We start from the raw sequence: 23,423 nt of genomic DNA on the forward strand, positions 1-23,423 counted from the left end.
CATTTAAGATCTCCCCCGTCTCCTTTTAACTCCACACATGGTTAACCATTCTGATCTTCCAGAGGACAAATTTTGTCTCTTGTAATCTTTTAGCTCTTACCATATCTGTATATCCCTTGGGATTGTCCTTTATTTAGTCTGCTAGGGCAACCTCAGGCCTTCTTTCAGCCTTCCTGATTTCTTGCTTAAGTGTTTTCTTGCATTTCTTGTACTTCATAAGCACCTCATTTGTTCCTACCTGCCTATACCTGCTATGCACCTCCTTTTAGTTCTGAACCAGGGCCTCAATATCTCTTGAAAACCAAGGTTCCCTAAACCTGTTATCGTTACCTTTTATTCTGACAGGCAAATATCGTACAAGCTTTGTACTCCCTAAGTTTCACTTTTGAAGGCCTCCCACTTACCACGTAAACCTTTGTCAGAAATTACAATTCTTTCTTAATAATTAGCAGCATAACTTAAATAATTAACTTTGACAATAGTAATTTTATTTTCAATGAAGGCTATTTTAGAAGTAATTTCAAGCAAACCATGCACCCTGGTGTAAGGTTAGAGAGCACAGTGGAGAGCATTGGAGAGTGTGGCTGCCACACAGCATGAATCTGATCCTGAGCTTGGGTACCGTCTGAGTGAAGTACACATGTTGTCTCAGTGACTGGGTGTGTTTTCTCTTAGTGCCGCACATCCCAAAGATATGCTGATTGGTAGTTTAATTGCCTACTTTAAATTCCCCATAGCTTGAGTCGGGGTGGGGTGGGGTGGGGGGGCGGTTAATAAACATGAGTGAGAGAATATGGTAAGTGCCTGGAATGGGATTAGTTGAGAGCTGGCATAGGCCGTTGATCAAAAGGCCTCAATCTCTATGTGCTTAGATTGATCAACCGTCCACTTAGACTGAGAGTGAGGTTTGATTGGTCTAAGTGCCAGGCCGATTTGGAAAGGTCAGGTACGGGCTGAAACGTGGTGGCAGGGTCCAGGCAAGGGGCATATCATTGTGACAGTGTGAGGAACAACTAAATGTTTGGATGATTTACCTGTGGATCCAGATGGATTGAAAAGACAGGGTGTCGGGACAAGAGGTGAGGGTCAGGCTGGTTCTGCTCATTGTTCCGTGATGTTTACTCAGCTCTGCGCTGAACTGTGATGCCCTGGACTGCTCTGGCTGCTGCGGGCTTCGTGCCTATGGACTTGTTTTTACTCTGAATGCCATTTGCTTTCTTCTGTTGTTTGCACGATTTGTTCTTTTGCTCTCTGCGCACTGGGTGTTCGATGGTCTTCTTTTTCTTTTCTGGGTTTTTCCAGTTTTCTTGTTTTTTGGCTGCCTGTTTGGAGATGAATCTAAATTACATTGAACTTTGAAGTATATATGAGAAATAATCCCATCTACCTTTTGCTATTCTTTCCTCCTTCTCAAATGCAATGGTCTATTAAAAATGTTGAACTGTAGGTGCTCTTGCATTGCTCCAGCATTTTGTGTGTTGTTGCTATAGATACTTACACTTTTTTGGTTTGATTCTAGGATTATGATGCTTTCTTCGAATCAAAGGAAAATAATACGGTTGCCACATTTTTCGGTTTGAAACCAAAATCTACATCACAGGTAAATATATCCTTTAATTTAAAGTTAATTCACTTTGTTTTTATCCCCACCTTTTGTAAAGGTTTGGTATAGATATAGCATCATAGTGAAGCATCTTTCTAATGTAGTTAGTTGTGCTCTGGATAAAGTGTCAACATAACTGTCAATTACTGTACTTAAAAGAGGATTCAGCAAGTATTTAAAGGAAGAGCATTATGTGTCTATGGGTGAGGAGTAGAACAGTTGGATTAGTGAGTTAGCTCTGCAATGGCTATTGTGGTTCTGATGACATCCATTGTGTGTTATGCTTCTGTACTTGATCCTATTCCACATAAGCAATCACTGGGCAGTTATCTACATTGGGACACTGTTAAGAATGATCTGGGACAAAATAGATTTGTATTTGAGAAACTATGGGCAACTGAAAATAGTTAAAAACTTATTAAAGAAAAATTGTGCAAGGCAACAAGTGAAATCTTGAAACCAATGGAAAAGGTTGATGAGTGTAGATGGACTCTGAAAACCAATTCACAGTTGTCCTGACAATAGATTTATGTGCAGTTGAAAGGATATCCTCAATGTTGTTGTAAAATTTGGCTAATGGACTAAAAACAGAATGGTACTGAGTTGTAACTTTTCAAATAGGAAGAAAGAGTAGCATGGTTTCCCAGTGATCAATAATGGGACCACTATTCCTGATAAACATTGATAACCTAGACTTCATATAGAGATATGATATCAATGCTTGCAGATAAGAAACACACATGAATTAAACAGCAGGGAGGATAGACTGGTGAATTAGGTAGAAATGTGGAATTTAACACTGAATCCGATTATTATTACTGATATTTGTCCTGAACTTTGTTGTTTTGTGCAGCAGTACAGTGCAAGACATAAAATTGCTATAAATCTCATAAATAAATAAAAGGTGTGAAATCAGAATGGCAAGGTAGAGTTCATGGACCATTCAGAAGTCTGATGATGGAGGGGAAAAACCTGTTCCTAAAACATTGAGTGTGGGTCTTCAGGTTCCTGTACTGTTCATTCTCATAGAATGAGAAGAGATAATATGTAGTAAATGGAACTGTTTTACAGTTTTAGCAAAACTGTTTTGGTACCAAGAGACCGGGAGTATGGGATGGGGTGGTGGCACTGTGGTGCAGGGAGTTGTGCATCTTTCCACAAGTATTCTGTGGTATTAGGGTAGGTAGAGAACGCTATTTTAAAAAGTACAAAGTCTTGGGAGCTATGCTGGATTGCAGAAGTGAGGTAAGAGTGATTGTTTTGATATTAAGGTAGCATTTGACTTAAAATAACCTTAATAAAACCTGAAATCAAGCGTTGAAGTCACATCATACCTTGTATAGAGAGAAGTGGATTTGTCTGTTGAAGATCATCATTTTCAGTCCCAGGATGTCACTGCACAACTTCCCTGGTGTACTGTCCTGGGCCCGGACATTTTCAGCTACTGCACCTGACATTGCTTCTATCGTAAGGTCAAGAGGGGAGGTTTTAAAATTGCAAATAGTATTAAATATTGGTCAATGTCTGGGCATATTCTTGGATGCAGCAAGGGCTAAACCACATTCAATTATCAGTTGATGAACACTGTTACTCTGTGCCAAACTGCCTAACAATGGCCATGTCCAGCAAAAGAGTTTAACAACCTTCCCAATAGCATTCAATGATGTACCATCACTTAATCCCTCTCCGTCAATATCCTTGCGGTCACCATCAACCAGACTGCAACTGGACCAGCTATATTGATACCATTGCTGCAAGATCTGGTCACAGCCTCGGGTTCTGCACCCTATGACTTGTGAAACCGCAAGGCCTTTCCACTATCTTCAAGTCATAAGTCAGGAGAGTGGTAGAGTAATTTCCATTTGCCTGGATGAGTGCAGCACCTTCAACAATCCAAATGCTCAGCTAAATACAGGGGGGAAGAAACAGCTTGCCTGATTCATACCACATCCAATTACCCTCAATGCTAGTTTTCTCCACCAGTGTTTATGGTGTGTATCAACTACAAAATATGTACTGCAGTTATGTAGCTTGGCTACCCTGACAGCACCTCTCAATTCAAGTTTATTTGCCAATCAACCACCAAATGAAATGGTGTTACACTGGGACCAAGGTGCAAAACAGTGTACCAACAGTCATACATCGCACATGCAGTCGGTGAAGAATGTGCTGGGGGCAACCTGCAAGTACTGCCACTTCCAGTCCTAACATAGCATGCCCGCAACCTCCTATTGCTGATCCTAACCATATGTCTTTTCGATGTGGGAGGAAACTGGAGCAGCTGTAGGAAACCCATGTGGCCACCGGGAGAATGTACAAACTCCTTACAGACAGCGGTGGGAGTCGAGCCCTGATCAGTGATTGCATTAACCTCTACACTAACATACTGCCCAATGGAAGGAATAATTGTTTTATGCTGAGTAACACACACCAAATCCTGAAGGAACTCAGCAGATCATGCAGCATCTTTAGAGAGGATTAAACAATTGATGTTTTGTGCCAAGACCCTTTGTCGTCTGTAATTTTGTATTTTATTATTGACTTTGTGTTATTTACATCTTCCCTCTTCACTATGATTTAATGGATATAGATAAACTATTTAATGAAGATCTCTGAAGGTAGCTATTTTCTAAGGTATGAAGCCCTCTGTTGGGTGAGGTCAGCCATGAAGGTTGCATCCCAGCTGCCTGTGTTGTCGCCACCAGTCAATATGCAAGCCGTTAAAGTGTGAAATGGAGGGCAAGCTGTTGCCAGTGCAGCAGGCTCCCCCTCTCCGTGCAGCAGATGAATCCAAAGGAACGGCAAAGACTGCTATAGTTTGGTATCAGCTGCATCACAGCAGTTACCAGTCAGTGTTAAACTCAATGTAGGTCTGTGTTAGGAACCCCAGTTCGGTTATTTCCTCGGGGTTTACTCCTAAAGCCTCCTCTGTGAGTGGCTGTAGCCGCAAGGCCAGGGAGGTTTGAAATCAGAGTTTTTCTTCTCCTAGATGAGCTGCCAACCATGGCGGATGAGCCCCATTTTCTAAAGTAAGTCCAAATAAATAATATTTACCATAAATTCAATATATCACTCCCTCACAACTAATCAATAAGCTCCAAGAACTTGGCCTCAATACCTCCTTGTGCAATTGGATCCTGGATTTCCTCACTTGCAGACACAGGTCAGTTCTAATTGGCAACAACATCTCCTCCATGATCTCTAGCATCACAGGCACAGCACAAAGCTTAGCCCCCCCCCCCACCAACTCTACTTGCCTTACACTTATGACTATTAAGCTAAGCACAGCTCCAGTACCGTATTTAAGTTTGCTGATGAAACCACTGTCATTGGCAGAATTAAAGGTGTGATGAATCAGCATATAGGAGGGAGATTGAAAATCTGACTGAGTGGCACCATAACAACAGTCTTTCACTCAATGTCAACAAGACCAAGTAGCTGATTGTTGACTTCACGACAATGAAACCAGAGGTCCATTGGGGGATCAGAGGTAAGTAACATCAGCCACTTTAAATTCCTCAGTATTATCATTTCAGAGGATCTGTCCTGGGCCTGTCACATAAGTGTAATTACAAAGAAAGCACAGCAACGTCTCTACTTCTTTAGGAGTTTATGAAGATTCGACAAGATGTCTAAAACTTTGACAAACTTTTATAGGTGTAGAGTATAAAGTACATGCCGCATCACAGCCTGGTATGAAAGCACCAATGCCTTTGGACAGAAAATCCAACAAAAGGGAGTGGATATGCTCAAGCCCTCCTCTCCATTGAGCATATCCACGCGCAGCGATGTTGCAGGGAAGCAGCATCCATCAAGTGACCCTACCTCCCTGATCATGTGCTCTTCCCACTGCTGCCATCAGGAAGAACACAAGGGGATAACCTCATTCAGCTTCACTTGCCCTGTTATTGAACTATTCCTACAACCTATGGACTCATTTTCAAGGACCTTTCCTTGTTTATTGTTATTTATTACTATGATTTTTTTCCTTTTATTTTGTATTTGCACAGTTTGTTGTCTTTTGCACATTGGTTGTTTGTCCTGTTAGTGCGGTCTTTCATTGATTCAATTTTCTTTCTTGGATTTAAGGTTTCAAAGGTACATTTAATGTCAGAGAAATGTATACAATATACATCCTAAAATGCTTTTTCTTCTTAACCATCCAAACAGAGGGGTGCCCCAAAGAATGAATGACAGTTAAATGTTAGAACCCCAAAGTCTTTCCTCGTTCCCGTGCTTAAGCAGCAGCAAGCAATGATCCCACCCCCCCAGCAAAAAAAAGCATCTGCACCCGCCACCAAGTACTCGAGCGTGTGCAGAGCAACAGCAAAGACACAGACTTGCAGTACGCCAAAGACTACTCGTTCACCCAGTATTCGACATACCACAGGCTCTTTCTCTCTCCCTCCCTCTCTAATAAGGGAGAAAGAGAAGTCTCCGTTTCACGGTGAGAGGGGAGACATAGCAAACAACTCTCTGGTTTATGATGTTAAAAGTCCATTGTGTCGCTCTTTTTTCAAGCTCCATGCCCAAATATCTCGAGACTGGCCACACAGCCTTAAATCTCCCATCTCTCATGACACACCGATCTCCTTCCCGGACACCAACCTCCGATCTGCCCGCCTCCAGAGCCATGAGATCTTGGCCCTCCGAAGGCAAGCTGAACTCTTAGGCGGAGCCCTTGGCGTGCCGAACAATGGCCAGTCTTGAAACCCTGAGAGCGGGTCCCATTCCCATAAAGAACCATAGTCAGCATGCAACTCTGGGTCAGGGTCTTCAAAAGAACCCTGAAAGGGAAAAACAGAGATATTAAAGACAGAAATAGAGCTGTTTCTGAAGATGCAAACAAAGGAGTCGCCATCCTCCTAAGCTGCTGCTCCTAATTTACTGTGTATGCCTACAAGAAAGCAAATCTCTGGGTTGTATATGGAAACATAGGTGTACTGTGATAATCAATTTACTTTGAAGAGTTCCTCTCTAACACAATGTGGCTCAGCTTTAATGATTAAAAATTATAATTAAAGATATTAGTCGGGATTAATTTGCAGGATTATATTGAAAGCTCATTAGGTAATTGTGCTTTGAAACTCACTGTATAATAGCAATGAAATACTAATTTTTTGAATAATACAAAAGAAAAATGCTGTTTATTTGAGGAGGACTTGAGATGCATGGAGGACGGGTTAGAGGGAGCAAAGATATAAATGCTGCTGCAAGTTGGTGGCTGGAGAATAACCATGAGTCAAACTGAGCCTCTGTTTGCACTGAAAGGAGCAGCATTTGGTTTATACCTAGGATGGATAAGGTTTCATTTTATCTTGCCTTTATGGTCATTTCTGAGTTTTGCCCCTTTCCCTCACTCAATCCCTCTCAGGCTCAAACAAGGCCCTTTATCTGCACCTCAACAGGTTAGCCTCTGCTTCATTCTTCCTTCACTCGAACATCATGCTGGGATGAGTTAAGTGTAATTGGGTGACAGGAATTAATGAGTGTGCGCAAGAAGATAGATTATGGAAAATACATGGGGAATGGGACTGATGGAATTGTGCTGAGAGCAGAGATAGGATCGATAGTCTGAAGAGTCTTCTAGGTTGTAAAGTAGGAGATGCATTCTATCACTAACCATTTTGGGGGGAAACTGGACACTAAATTTAGTTTGTCCTGTATTGGTGTTAAAATGATAGGAGGTTCAGCATCAAACAATAGAACTCATTTCCTTGTAAATATTAGCTGTATGTTGGTTGGGAACTTTAAACAACACATGCACAGCAACACTTAAGTTTTTCCTTTCTCCCTCTTTCTGTGTTATGGCCTGCAAATGAGATGTGTTTTCCTGTATTGTCTTTGCTTTGGGGATGATGCAGTGTTTATCTAAGTTAAGTGTTTTTGTCACAGTTTGGCCTCCGTGATCCCTAGAGGTTTCTCGTGTCACCTTCCAGTATTTTTCCTGATTACTGATATCAAGCTATAAAGCAGAGTAAATAAATTCCTTTCTCCAGCTTTCAAACTAATGGAAATATCCCTGATTTTATTGAACTAACAATGATGTGAACAGAGGGCCCCTGGAGCACGTTATTTTAATTATTTATCCAGTCTTGGCTGAATATTAACGACCTAGTGTTGTCACAATTTCGAGCTCTCCTGATCTATTTTAAGGAGACTGATTATGCATTGTAATATTAATGATGATGTTCAGTACAGAGCAACCATAATTTTCAGCAAAAGTATCCTTTCTGGGGTAGAGGCAGATGCAAAACAGTCATTTAGCAGTTCGACCAGTATCTGTTTTCTTTTAGGATCCATATTTTTTGCACTGAGATAAAGACTGTCTTCACTCAGCTTGTCTGAACTCTCTGCCTTTGGAAAGGTGTGAATGCTCAGTCCTTGAGTGTTTTCAAAGCTCAGACTAAATGATTTACTTTGGAATGCTAGGGGGATTGAGGTAAACAAAAAAAAACAGCAATCCAGTTTTCATGAATTTCATGATTTCATCATAGAGAGATCCTTTGGCACTGACAGATTTCAGGTTGTCCAAGCTGCTGGCTCATCGTGTAAGTGCCTATATTTGAAATAAATGTAATTGCACAAAGTAAGAGGTAGTAAGAATCTATCAGGCTCACTCCGAATAGCCAAGGACTCAGCAGAATTTAAGGCTGAATCCAGTTCAGTCCAATCCTGTTGGGCGGAGACGCCACCTACTGGCTGATTAAAATACATGAGAAATGAGCATGAGCTAAATCGGCAACGTTGTGATTATTCAGCATCTTTGGGACTTTTGGTAGTGCCAGATTAGAAGCTTTTCCAAACTATTGGATGTCAATCCTCTTTATACTCAAACACACATTTATTTCCATAATGCCTAAAGATATAGGAGAAGAATTCAGCTATTTGGCCATTGGGTTCCCTCTACCTTTTCATCATGTGTGATCCATTTCCCAATCAGCCCCTCTCCTGCCTTCTCCCCATAACCCTTCATGCCCTAACTAATCAAGATTCTATCAACCTCCGCCTCAAATAAACCCAATGACTTGGCCACCACAGCCACCTGTGGCAAGGAATTCCTCAGATTCACCACCCTCTAGCTAGAGAAATTCCTTCTCATTTTCATTCTAAGCGGACGTCCCTCCATTCTGAGGCTGTGCCCTTTGGTCCTAGACTCCCCACCATAGGAAATATCCTCTCCACATCTGCACTATTGTCTTTCAACATTTGATAGATTTCAGTGAGGTCCTCCTTCATTCTTCTGAATTCCAGGGAGTACAGGTCAAGAGTCATTAGTCGGTCATATAGTAATCCTTTCATTCCTGAACTCATTCTCCTGAACGCTCTGCAATGTTAGCACATCATTTCTTCGGTAAGGAACCCAAAACTGCTCACAACACTCCCAAGTGAGGCCTGACCAGTGCCTTATAAAGCCTCAAAATTACATCCTTGCTTTTATATTCTAGTCTTCTCAAAATGAACGCTAACATTGCATTTACTTTCCTCACCATCAACTGAACATGTAAATTAACCTTTAGGGAATCGTGCACAAGGACTCCCAAGTCCCTTTGCACCTCCAGATTTTAGAATTTTCTCTTCATTTAGAAAACAGTCTACACTTTTATTACTTCTGCCAAAGTGCCTGACCCTACACTTCCCAGCACTGTATTTCATCTTCCACTTCTTTGCCCATTGTCCTAATCTGCCTAAATCCTTCTGCAGCCTCCCTGCTTCCACAACAATATCTGCCTCTCTACCTATTTTCATATCACCTGCAGACTTGGCCAAAAAGCCATTAATTCCATCGTCCCAATCATTGATATATAATGTGAAAAGAAGTAGAAACAACTAGTTACTGCCAACCAACCAGAAAAGGCTCCCTTTATTCCCACTCTTTGCCTCCTGCCAATCAGCCAATGCTTTATCCATGCAAGAATCTTTCCTGTAATACCATGTGCTGTTAACTTGTAAAGCAGCCTCACGGCACCTTGTTAAGGGCCTTCTGAAAGTCCAAGTACACAACATCTACCAATTTTCCTTTATCTATCCTGCCTGTTATTTCTTCAAAGAATTCCAACATATTAGTCAGGTAAGATTTTCCCTTAAAGAAACCATCCTGACTTCATCCAATTTTTATCATGTGCCTCTAAGTAGCCCAAAACCATATCCTTAACAATCAACGCCAACATCTTCCCAATCACTTATGTCTGACATAAGTATATATATTATCTTTCTTCTGCCTCTCTTCCTTCTTGCTATCTACTCTCACCTCTGTTTTATTCTTTATATATTTGAAGAAACTTTGGTATCCTCGGTTAGCTTTCGGTATTATTGGTTAGCTTACCTTCGTATTTCATCTTTTCCCTCTTTATGACTTTTTTAGTTGCCTTCTATTGGTTTTTAAAATATTTCCACTAATTTTTGCTCTATTATAGGCCTTTTATGTTTGTCTTTCGTATTGGCTTTGACCTCTTGTCAACCACAGTGGCGTCATCCTGCCTTTAGAATACTACTTTTTTGGGATGTATCTATCTTTCATCTTCTAAATTGCTGCCAGAAATTCCAGCCATTGCTGCTCTGCCATCATCCCTGCTAATGTGCTCTTCCAATTAATTTTGGCCAACTGTTCTCTCATACCCTATGTAATTCTCTTTTCCACTGTAATACTAATATATCCAACTTCTGCTTCTCCCTCTCAAGTTGCAGGGATCACTTGGTTCTAGGGGCTCATTTATCTTAAGCTCTCTGATCAGTTCTGGTTCGTTACACAACACCCAATCCAGAATAGCTGATCCCTTACTGGGCTCAACCACAAGCTACTCTAAAAAGCCATCGTTTAGGCATTCTACAACTTCCCCCTCTTGAAATTCAGCACCAACCTGATTTTCCCAATCTACCTGCATATTGAAATCCCCCATGACGATTGTAACATTGTCCTTTTGACATGTCTTTTCTATCTCCTATTGTAATTTGTAACCCATATCTTTGTTGTAGTTTGGAAGCCTGTATGTAACTCCCATCAGAGTATTTTTTAATCCTTGCAGTTTTTTAGCTCTACCCACAAAAGTTCCACATCTTCTGATCCTATGTCACCTCTAAGGATTTGATTTCATTTCTTTTACCGACTGAGCCACCCCACCCCCTCATTCTAGATGAGGTAGTGAAATGAATTAGACATTACAGCAGTTGTCAGAGAGTGATAAGTGATTGTTGCTTCTTTTACTGAAGACCTGTGACTAGTGGTGTGCTATAGGGCTTTGTGCTGGGTCTGTTGCTGTTTGTCATCAATACCAGTGATCTAGATGATGTGGGAAACTAGATTCAGCAAATTTGCGGATGACACCAAGATTGGGGGTGTAGTGGACTGCAAGGAAGACTATCAAAGTTTGCAGTGGGACGTGGACTAGCTGGAAAATGGGCTGAAAATGGCAGATATAGAATTTAATGCAGATAAGTGTAAGGTGTTGCCTTTTGCGAGAACAAACTTGGGTAGGACTTACATTGTGAGTAGCAGAGCAGCAAGAGTACGGTAGAACAGCAGGATTCTGGAATCCAGATCCACAATTCCTTGTAAGTGTCCTCACAGTAGAGAGGGTTGTAAAGAAATTATTTGATACATTGGCCTTCAGAAGTTATAGTATTGAGTACAGGAGTTGGTTTGCTATGTTGAGGTTGCAGAAGACATTAGGTCTATTTTGAAGTATTGTATGCAGTTCTGGTCACCTACCTACAGGAAAGTAGTCAATAAAATTGAAATAGTGCAGAGAAAATTTGCAAGGATGTTGCTGGGGCTTGAGAGCCTGAGGTATAGGGGAAAAGTTGAATAGGTTAGGACATTATTCCCTAGATTGTAGAGGAATGAGGGAAGATGTGATAGAGATATACTAAATTTGAGGGGAATAGATAGGATAAATACAAGTAGCCTTTTTCAACTGAGGTTGGGAGATACTGGAACTTGAGGTTGTGGGTTAAGGGTGAAAGGGAAATATTTAAGGGAACATGAGGGGAAATTCCATCACCCAGATTACGGTGAGAGCAAGCTGCCAGTGGAAATAATGAAAGTGGATTTGATTTTTAACATTTTTGGATAGGTACATAGGTGGGAGGGGTATGTGCAGTCTATGTGGGTTGTGGGAAATATGCCGGTTAATAGTTTGGCATTGACTATATGGGCCAAAGGGCCCATTTCTGTGAGAGAGGTGGTATTTAATAGGAACCTGAGTGGCAACTATTTCACCCAGAGAGTAGTCAATATATGGAATGAGCTGCCAGAGGAAGTGGTCGAGGCAGGTCTGTTGACAACATTTAAAAGGTACTTGAACTGGTACATGGATAGGAAATGCTTAGGAGGATGTGGACCAAGCACAGGGAAATGGGACCAGCTTACATAGAAATCTTATCCAGCATGAAATAATTGAGCCAAAGGCCTGTTTCCCTGCTGTATGATTCTGAGTCCAACTGTTACTTCAATTTGCTGTTGATGTGAGGATGGGTTTGCCATGATCTAACCTGGTAGCTAAATCTGGAATAACACGCTGGGATCAGCAATGGTGACCATGAAACTGAATTTGTACAACCCAAATGGCTGACTTGCTGATGTTTGTGAGAGGTGAATTCTGGCTACCTTACCAAAGGTGACCCCATTCCCACATAAATATAGTACACTCTGCCATTTGAAGTTACATAGCAAGCTACTGTATTCAGTGCCAATAAACATACGTGTTAAATCATTTATCATATTGCTTCTGTGAGAGATTGTGGATTTCAAATTGGCATCTGTGTTTCCCCAAAAGACACCAAAGACTACATCAGCTGCAAAATACTTCCATATATCCTGAGGTGGTGAAAGCCTGTCAGCCAGACAGACTGAAAGATTAATATTTTAACAATGAAAATCTTTTTAGTGGTCCACTGATGATTTTTTTCTGAATAAAGAGAAATGAGTGCTCATTCCTTTGTAAACTTCCATTTCAGTCTGTCTTGACTTTAATGAGTCATTCAGGTGATAATTACAGCAAAGGTTAAAAAAACATTTTGCCTGGACTCTTGGCACCAATGTGGATTGACGATTTCATCGGTATTGTAGAGGTTTTACACGGAGGTAAAGCTCAGATTGTGAGTAATGGTTGAATCACTTCTTATTGGCAATACAGTGGCATGCAAACGTTTGGGCACCTCGGTCAAAATTTCTGTTACTGTGAATAGTTAAGTGAGTAGAAGATGAACTGATCTCCAAAAGTAATTAAGTTAAAGATGAAACATTCTTTTCAAAATTTTAAGCAAGATTAGTGTATTATTTTTGTTTCATACAATTTTAGAGTGAAAAAAGGAAAGGAGCACCATGCAAAAGATAGGGCACCCCAAGAGATTTGAGCTCTCGTGACTTTTATCAAGGTCTCACACCCTAATTAGCTTGTTAGGGCTATGATTTGTTCACAGTCATAGAACATAGAATAGTACAGCACATTCCAGGCCCTTTAGCCCACAATGTTGTGCCGACCCTCAAACCCTGCCTCCCATATAACCCCCCACCTTAAATTCCTCCATATACCTGTCTAGTAGTCTCCTAAACTTCACTAGTGTATCTGCCTCCACCACTGACTCAGGCAGTGCATTCCACACACCAACCACTCTCTGAGTGAAAAACCTTCCTCTCATATCCCCCTTGAACTTCCCTCCCCTTACCTTAAAGCCAGGTCCTCTTGTACTGAGCAGTGGTGTCCTGGGGAAGGGGTGCTGGCTGTCCACTCTGTCTATTCCTCTTAATATCTTGGACACCTCTATCATGTCTCCTGTCACCCTCCTTGTCTCCAAAGAGTAAAGCCCTTGCTCCCTTAATCTCTGATCATAATCCATACTCTCTAAACCAGGCAGCATCCTGGTAAATCTCCTCTGTACCCTTTCCAATGCTTCCTATAGTGAGGCGACCAGAATTGGACTCCATACTCCAAATGTGGCCTAACTAGAGTTTTATAGTGTTGCATCATTACATTGCATCTCTTAAACTCTATCCCTCAACTTATGAAAGCTAACACCCCATAAGCTTTCTTATCTACCCTATCTACCTGTGAGGCAACTTTCAGGGATATGTGGACATGTACCCCCAGATCCCTCTGCTCCTCCACACTACCAAGTATCCTGCCATTTACTTTGTACTCTGCCTTGGAGTTTGTCCTTCCAAAGTGTACCACCTCACACTTCTCCGGGTTGAACTCCATCTGCCACATCTCTCTGCAATCTTCGACAATCCTCTACACTATCTACAACAATACCAACCTTTGTGTCATCTGCAAACTTGCCAACCCACCCTTCTACCCCGACATCCAGGTTGTTAATAAAAATCACAAAAAGTAGAGGTCCCAGAACAGATCCTTGTGGGGCACCACTAGTCACAACCCTCCAATCTGAATGTACTCTCTTCACCACAACCCTCTGCCTTCTGCAGGCAAGCCAATTCTGTATCCACCTGGCCAAACTTCCCTGGATCTCATGCCTTCTGACTTTATGAATAAGCCTACCTTGTGGAACCTTGTCAAATGCCTTACTAAAATCTATGTAGATCACATCCACTGCACTACCCTCATCTATATGCCTGGTCACCTCCTCAAAGAACTATTAGGTTTGTTAGGCACGATCTGCCCTTCACAAAGCCATGCTGCCTGTCCCTGATTCTCTAAATGCTCATAGATCCTATCTCTAAGAATCTTTAACAACAGCTTTCCCACCACAGGTGCAAGGCTCACTGGTCTATAATTACCCGGACTATCCCCACTAACTTTTTTGAACGAGGGGACAACATTGGCCTCCCTCTAATCCTCCGGTACCTCAAGAGGCGCAAGCTGAAGGTTTTGCTATGACCCTCACAGTCCCCCGACCTAAACATCATTGAAAATCTGTGGATAGACCTCAAAAGAGTAGTGCATGCAAGACGGCCCAAGAATCTCACAGAACTAGAAGAATTTTGCAAGGAAGGATGGACAAAAATCTCCCAAACAAGAATTGAAAGTCTCTGAGCTGGCTACAGAAAGCATTTACAAGCTATGGTACTTGCCAAAGGCGGTGTTACTAAGTATTGACCATGCAGGGTGCCCAAACTTCTGCTTTGGGCCCTTTTTTTGTTATTTTGAAACTGTAAAAGATGGAAATAAAAAAATCCACTGTATTGTTCTTGTTTTCTAGTCCAGTGACAAATGGTGTGTGTGTGTGCGTGTGCAATTGCTCAGCAGAAGGAGGTGTAAGGCACTCTTTCTGTCCGATAGCCTACAGGTCACCCTTGGGCAAGGTGTAGTATCTGTTTAGCCTCCCAATCAGGGTCATGTGAAGCCATGGTTTGCAGGTGGTGGATGATTTTTACAAGCAGATTCTGCAAATTAGAATGTATGGTTGTAAAACTAAAAACGCTGGGCAGACAAATCTTTTCATCAGTGGCCAGGTTTACCCGTCCAGTATGGACACTGCACCTGAAGAAGGCAACAGGAAACCACTTCAGTATTCCTCCCTTGTATAATCATGAACTCAAGTCAACCACGGTCTCAGCTCAAAGACGTGAAAGGAGCCTCACCCAGTAGAGGATCTCATGTGCCACAGGTGAACCTCGACCATTATCCAGTGACTGTCGGCAGATTAAAAGCAAAGGAGATCAGACTAGCAACCTGGAATACTAGACAACATCAAACAGGAAATAGAAAGATTAAAAATCAACATCTTGGGAATGTATGAGATGAGATGGAAAGGAGCCGGTAAAACAAACAGAGGGATGTACCATCATTTACTCAGGAGGAGAAATACATGAGAAAAGGTGTTGGATTTATGTTAGATGAAGAACATGCAAAATCAATAATGAATGTTACTGGTGAAACCACATGCAAAACCTTTTGACATTAACATCATTCAAGTTTATGCCCCAACAGCAGACAGCAGTGAAGAAAACATTGAACAATTTTATGACGAACTAGAAACAGCATTAAGACAATGTAAGAGCTCAGAGAATACCATTATTCAAAGTGACTTCAACGCAAAAGTAGGCAAGACCAGGGACGAGGACAATATTGGGCATTACGGCATAGATGAGAGAAATGAGAGAGGTGAACGACTAGCTACATGGGTCACAGAAAAAGATTATATAATTGGTAATACCATCTTCAAGCAACACCCAAGAAAACTATGGACATGGAAGAGGCCAGGGGATAACACCAGAAACCAAATTGATTACATGCTTATAAGAAGGTATGGAAATGCACTGAAATCATGCAAAATATATCTGGGTGCAGACTGCTACAATGATCACATACCAATAATCAGTGTGTTGTACCTGAGACTCAGGAAGCTTAAAAGACCAAGAGTAGAGCCAGGCTGAATTTGGGACTTTTGAGAAAAAAAAGTGACATCAAGAAATGAATTCCAAATAACAGTGAAGAACAAATTCAAGGCTCTACAAAACAGCACTATGGGAAAACCTCAGAGACAGCAGAACATTCCGGTTGAACTGTATGAAGCGCTAGAAGATTTTGGTGTAGAGAAATTAACAATCTTATTGAATAGGATATGCAACAGTGGCAGAGCACCAGAAGATCTTCTGAAGACAGTATTCATTGCATCGCCAAAGAAACCAGGTGCAACAGAGTGTGCACAACACAGAACAAATAGCTTAATGAGCCACCTCACAAAAATTCTACTTAGAATCATCATGCTCAGAATAAGAAACAAAATTAAACCAGAGATCAGTGAAGAACAGTGCAGCTTTATCAAAAGCAAGGGAACATCAAATGCAACTTATATTCTCAGGAATATTATCAAAAGGTCAATAGAAGTACAACAAGACCTATACTTCTGTTTCATTGACTACACAAAAGCTTTTGACACAGTGAAACACCAAGTCATCATGAAAATGCTAAAAGATATTAATATGACAGAAAAGATCTAAGAATTATCAGGAATCTCTACTGGCAACAAAGTGCAGCCATACAGATAGACAACGAGGTTGGTGAATATCAGCCAATAAAGCGAGGATTCAGACAGGGTTGTGTTCTATCACCAGACCAGTTCTCCCTGTACAGTGCAAACATCATGAAAACCATACAAGACATACATGGAATAAGTATAGGAGGAAACAATATCAACAACCTCCACTGTGTGGATGATACAGTACTGATAGCAAGCAGTGAAGTATATTTACAGAAACTAGTATCCAACATCAACACACGGAGTGAAAGACTTGGCCTAACCTTTAACAAAAAGAAAACTGAAGTAATGGTAATATCAAAGAAACTTGATATCCCAAACTATAGGATCGTATTGGGAAATATAACCCTAAAACAAGTTCACAACTTCAAGTACCTTGGATCATGGGTAACATCTGATGACAAATGCGAAACAGACGTAAAAGCAAGAATAGCAATGGCAAGAACAACATTTACAGAAATGAGAAACATCTTAACGAACAAGAAAATAGCAATTGACATCCGCCTGAGAACTCTCAGCTGCTACATTCTTCCTATATTGATGTATGGTTGCAAGTCATGGACCATCACAAATGCAATGGAAAAAAGAATCAATGCAGTAGAGATGTGGTTCTCAGAAGAATGCTATGCATATCATATACAGACAGGAAAACCAACGGAGAAGTTCTACAGAGAACAAAAACAAAATGTACATTACTTTAAAAAAAAAGATCAGAAAATAGCAATCAAAATTCTTTGGACACATCATGTGAAGAGAGACATTAGAACATTTAGTTACAACTGAAAAGCTGGAAGGAAGAAGAAGCAGAGGCAGCAGAGAATGAAAATGATAAATGGATTAACATCACGGTTAGAAACAGGGGAGGCAACAACTACAATTCAGAGGGTCTGGGACCATGATGGATGGAGAGACGTGATCGCCCACGCCGAATGGCAAGACACCTGAACAACAATATATACTGTGAATAGCTAAGCGAGTAAAAGAAGACCTGATTTCCAAAAGGCATAAAGTTAAGATGACACATTTCTTTAATATTTTAAGCAAGATTACTATTTCATTTCCACCTTTTACAGTTTCAAAATAACAAAAAAAGCAAAAGATTGGGCACCCTGCATGGTCAGTACTTAGTAACACCCTGTTTGGCAAGTATCACAGTTTGTAAACGCTTTCTGTAGCCAGCACAGAGTCTTTCAGTTCTTGTTTGGGGGATCTTCACCCATTATTCCTTGCAAAAGGCTTCTAGTTCTGTGAGATTCTTGGGCCATCTTGCATGCACTGCTCTTTTGAGGTCTATCCACAGATTTTTGATTATGTTTAGGTCAGGGGACTGTGAGGGCTATAGCAAAACTTTCAGCTTGCGCCCCTTGAGGCAGTCCATTGTGGATTTTGAGGTGTGTTTAGGATCATTATCGTCTTCTGATTTTTTACAGATGGTGTGATGTTTGCTTCCAGAATTATTTATATAACCATATAACAATTGCAGCACGGACACAGGCCATCTCAGCCCTTCTAGTCCGTGCTGAGCACTTACTCTCACCTTGTCACACCTACCTGCCCTCAGCCCATAACCTTCCATTTTTTTCCAGTCCACATACCTACCCAATTTTTTTTTTAAATGACAAAATTGAACCTGCCTCTATCACTTCTACTGGAAGTTCGTTCCACACAGCTACCTCTCTGAGTAAAGAAGTTCCCCCTCGTGTTACCCCTAAACTTGTGCCCCTTAACTCTCAACTCATGTTCTCTCGTTTGAATCTCCCCTACTCTCAATGGAAAAAGCCTATCCACGTCAACTCTATCTATCCCCCTCATAATTTTAAATATCTCTATCAAGTCCCCCCTCAACCTTCTATGCTCCAATAAAGACCTAACTTGTTCAGCCTTTCTCTGTAACTTAGGTGCTGAAACCCAGGTAACATTCTAGTAAATCTCCTCTGTACTCTCTCTATTTTGTTGACATCTTTCCTGTGGTGACCAGAACTGTACACAATACTCCAAATTTGGCCTCACAAATGCCTTGTACAATTTTAACATTACATCCCAACTCCTCTACTCAATCCTCTGATTTATAAAGGCCAGCATACCAAAAGCTTTCTTCACCACCCTATCCACATGAGATTCCACCTTCAGGGAACTATGCACCATTATCCCTAGATCACACTGTTCTACTGCATTCTTCAATGCCCTACCATTTACCATGTATGTCCTATTTTGATTATTCCTACCAAGATGTAGCACCTCACACTTATCAGCATTAAACTCCATCTGCCATCTTTCAGCCCCCTCTTCTAAATGGCCTAAATCTCTCTGTAAGCTTTGAAAACCTACTTTATTATCCACAACGCCGCCTATCTTAGTATCATCTGCATACTTACTAATCCAATTTACCATCCCATCATCCAGATCATTAATGTATATGACAAACAACATTGGACCCAGTACTGATCCCTGAGGCACACCACTGGTCACCGGCCTCCAACCTGACAGTTATCCACCACTACTCTCTGGCATCTCCCATCCAGCCACTGTTGAATCCATTTTACTACTTCAATATTAATACCTAACGATTTAACCTTCCATGTGGAACCTTGTCAAAAGCCTTGCTGAAGTCCATATAGACGACATCCACTGCTTTACCCTCGTCAACTTTCCTAGTAACCTCTTCAAAAAATTCAATAAGATTTGTCAGACATGACCTTCCACGCACAAATCCATATTGGCTGTTCCAAAACAGACCCTGTCAATCCAGATACTTATATATACCATCTCTAAGAATACTTTCCATTAATTTACCTACCCAAATTTGCTGGTATTTAATTGAATTCATTCTTCCCTCTACCAGTGAAATGTTCCCCGTGCCACTGGCTGCAACATAATCCCAGAGCATGATTGATCCACCCCCGTGCTTAGCAGTTGGAGAGGTGTTCATGAAATTTTCATGAAATTCTGCACCTTTTTACTCCAAACATACCTTTACTTATTGCAGCCAAAAGGTTCTATTGTAACGTCATCAGTCCACAGGATTGGTTTCCAAAATGCATCAGGCTTGTTTACATGTTCCTTTGCAAACTTCTGACACTGAATTTTGTGGTGAGGACGCAGGAAAGGTTTTCTTCTGATGACTCTTCCATGAAAGTCATATTTCTGAAGGTGTTGCTGCAGAGTAGAACAGTGCACCACCAGCCCAGAGTCTGCTAAATCTTCCTGAGGTCTTTTGCAATCAAACAGGGGTTTTGATTTGCCTTTCTAGCAATCCTGCGAGCAGTTCTCTCAAAGTTTTCTTTGTCTTCCGGACCTCAACTTGACCTCCACCATTCCTGTTAACTGCCATTTGTTAATTACGTTACAAAATGAGGAAATGGTTGCCTGAAAATGCTTTGCTATCTTCTTATAGCCTTCTCCTGCTTTATGGGCATCATTTATTTTAATTTTCAAAGTGCTAGGGAGCTGCTTAGAGGAGCCCATGGCTGCTGATTGTTGGGACAAGGTTTGAGGAGTCAGGGTATTTTTATAAAGCTTTGAAATTTGCATCACCTGGCCTTTCCTAATGATGACTGTGAATAAGTCATAGCCCTAACAAGCTAACAAGGTCTGAGACCTTGGTAAAAGTTATCTGAGAGCTCAAATCTCTTGGGGTGCCCAAACTTTTTCATGGTGCTTCTTTCCTTTTTTTTACTCTAAAATTGTACAAATCAAAAATAATACACTAATCTTGCTTAAAATGTTGAAAAGAATGTTTCATCTTTAACTTTATGACTTTTGTTCAGTTCATCTTCTACTCACTTAACTATTCACAGTAACAGGAATTTATCCTGTTGTAGAAGCCATCCATAGTAGTGAAACACCCACATATATTTGGTATGTGAGAAATGTGATTATGCCTGCTTGGGCAAGTTTTTAAAATCAACAATATGTGCATTGTAGGCTTGAGCAATACACATGGAATAAAAATTTAGAAAGGCTTCCCTGCTAAATTTGCTGCTTTGCTCTGGTCTATGAAATGCATTTTGTAACAGAAGTAGCACTAAAGTAGCTCCATTTTGTAACAGTGATCACTAGGAAAACAAATATAAAAAGGTACCAGTAAGTACTGTAGTTTATTGAATTACTGTACAATAGATCAGTTAACAGATGCATTTTCTCTGCAGTCTTTTGCTTAAGGCTGCAGGAAAATTTAAGTTGTGTCTGGTCACTTGGGCAGAGGAGTGGCAAATGGAATTTAAGCAAGACGGGTGAGATGATCCATTTGGGGAGGTGCAATGGGGCACGTAGTGCATCGGGACCTGGGAATGTAGATCCAGAGATCTGTAATGGTTGGAGGCAAGCCTTTAAAATGGCATGGAATGTTGTTTTTTGTTGGTGGAGATACAGAATATAATGAATGGTGGGTGGAATTATGCTAGAATTTAATATTAGTTTGACTAGAATCCAAGTACTACATACACTTCCAGTCAACACATTACAGGAAAGATTAGATGAGATTACAGAAGTGACTTAAGGGTATTGCCAGGAGACTAGAAACATAAGTATAAGGAGAAAAATATTAGGCAGGGGAGTTTCCTTTCAACAGAGGTTGCTGAAGGAAGACTTAATTAAAGTGTATAAAGTTGAGGTGACTAACTAAAGGGAAGGAATATTTCCCTTAGCAGATAGTTGAAAAACATGAGTAATAGATTTAAGGTGGAAGAATTAAATGGAAAGGAAAAGAAAAAACTGAATTTACCCAGAGGGTGGTAGGGATCTGGAGCTCACTCCCCATAAAGGCAGATAATTGTATCACATCAAATTTAATATTTGAAGGTGCATTTGAAGATACATGACCTGGTGGTGGAGAGTGGGATTACACAAACGCTTTTTCAGCTTGTACAAATGTAATGGGTCAAAAGGCCTCCTGTACTATGTGATACTGTGTACTTAATCTGTTGTTCTGTTTTCTTCATAGGACTCTGAACCATAGTTCCTTGAAGACCCACCTGTACCCCAAATGGTTTGCCTTGTGTAGAGCTGCCTCTCAGCTTGGCTATTCTTTATTGGAACACTTCAGCGCAGTAAATGCCTTGTGTTATGTCGTTGACCATTGCTCTATATCCCAGCTTATCACAATAAAACCTCCTTGCTGTAACGGCTTTAAGAAGAAAAGAATCATTGGTCCTGTCTACTCTACACGAAACAGTCAAGTTGGTGACAAAACTGGATAGATCCTGGTTGCTGCTTGCCGTCTTGCCTTAGTGAGTGAATTTAGGTTCATCTGAGCAGTGTTGTATCGGTGTTCTGCCTTCGCCAACACCATAATTGCTCCACCACGGGTTAATGTCAATAGTGCAACGTTTATATAAGGACATCTCCTCTCTACGACATGCATATAGCCATTAGTGGTGATTAACGGAAGAATAAAAAGATTTTTGTAGATGAATACTTACTGAAAGGGATCAACTTTGTAAAACACTGGCTACTGGAGGAACTCAGCTGGACTATTCGTTGCCAGAACACCTCAGCACTTAAGTGTTACGTTGTCAACCATTGCTGAACTGGAGGCAAGGGGGTAGTTGACATTTTGGGTCATTAGACCCAGTGGAGGGTGTAGACCCAAAAATGTCAACTATCACTTTGCATCCACAGATGCTGCCTGACTCACTGAGTTCCCCCAGCAGTTTGTTCCTTTTTTCCCTGAAGAGATCTGGTGTTTTATGTCTCTTTATGAAAATACATCATACAAAAGGCTGGAGAGTTTTGAGGAACTACTGCTGTTATTTCAATCTCTACTGTGCAGAAAGCATGCTGAGATCATTACTGGAGCAATGCCATTATTATAATGCTAGCAAAGGCACAATACTATATCATGTGACCTGGTAGGGATGTATTAAAGGCTTTTTGATTTTGCTGAGATATCTATTTGCCAAACCTTTCTTACTGTGTTTTTGTATGCACTTTCCAACATATCATTAGCTATTAATAGTTCTCCCCAGAATTTTTGTCAACACCAAGTCATATTTAATGCAGATAAGGGAGTATGATACATCTTGCAAAGGCAGACCCATTAACTTAGTAATTACTTATTTCTGTCTCTGGTTATACCCCTTAAAAATTATATCAAGGCCCCACAGATATCATGGGTATAAAGCAGGAGGAGGAATATTTGATGATGTGACGTCATGAGGAACAGCTTAAAAGTCTCATTGTCAAACACTGTCCTTCACCAAATATGTTTTACAGCATCACAAAGGTTGAATCCTCAAGGACCACATCAGTCATTTCATCTTATGGGTGGGAAACAACACAATGGGCAAAATCTAGAATGGGTTAAAATTATTCTGCCTAGTCATGGATCTGCATTTACTGACCAAAAAAGTAGTAATGTTTGCAAGAGATGTCTGATTGGTTTATCAAATGTGGATGAAATAAACATGAAGCTGGGAGAAACAGGGTGATACCATGGATAAGTTGTATTCTAAGGATTATTTTGTCAACATATAACAAATCCTATGATTGTTTGCTGGGCTCAGTGTGTTATGGAGCTTAGAGTTAATTGTGTTTACTTGGTGCAACATGAGTTTAGGTTTTCTCCCAACCAAAGCTATTGTCTTCCATTCCAGCCATGAACCCTATTGCCTTGCAATTCCCCCTTCCCTGTCTAAAACAAAGAAGATTACTCTCAGCTTCAGTGTCATATATGATTGCCAAATGGGACTTGGGTCAAATATAGTACAGGTCTTGAAGACTACTTATTTTTACCTGAACCTCCCTATCCTCAGTTTAGCTAAAGCTGAAAGCCTTGTCCATCTGTTCTTTTAGCCACTAAGTCTATCAATTGCACTGTTGAATATTTATAACTAAGCATCCACTGTTCTCAAAACAAGGAGTATAAGATATTTGCGGC

At 40.8% G+C, this 23,423-nt stretch overlaps 1 protein-coding gene across 2 annotated transcripts in view; it reads left to right on the plus strand.

The window, feature by feature from the left end:
* sh3bgrl2 (SH3 domain binding glutamate-rich protein like 2) overlaps positions 1 to 22,432 on the plus strand; it is an 89,007-nt gene extending 66,575 nt beyond the window's left edge. The window contains exons 3-4 of one of the 2 annotated variants that reach the window (XM_059982364.1): positions 1,520 to 1,600; positions 21,489 to 22,432. In XM_059982364.1, coding sequence (XP_059838347.1) covers positions 1,520 to 1,600; positions 21,489 to 21,503 — 96 coding nt within the window. In that variant the 3' untranslated portion in view covers positions 21,504 to 22,432. Of the gene's footprint in view, positions 1 to 1,519; positions 1,601 to 5,260; positions 5,385 to 21,488 lie in introns of those variants that run through there. The other variant, XM_059982366.1, reaches the window with a different exon arrangement.
* Positions 22,433 to 23,423: the final 991 nt, after the last annotated feature.

This window comes from Hypanus sabinus, chromosome 10, assembly GCF_030144855.1.
Source record: "Hypanus sabinus isolate sHypSab1 chromosome 10, sHypSab1.hap1, whole genome shotgun sequence".
NCBI lineage: Eukaryota > Metazoa > Chordata > Chondrichthyes > Myliobatiformes > Dasyatidae > Hypanus > Hypanus sabinus.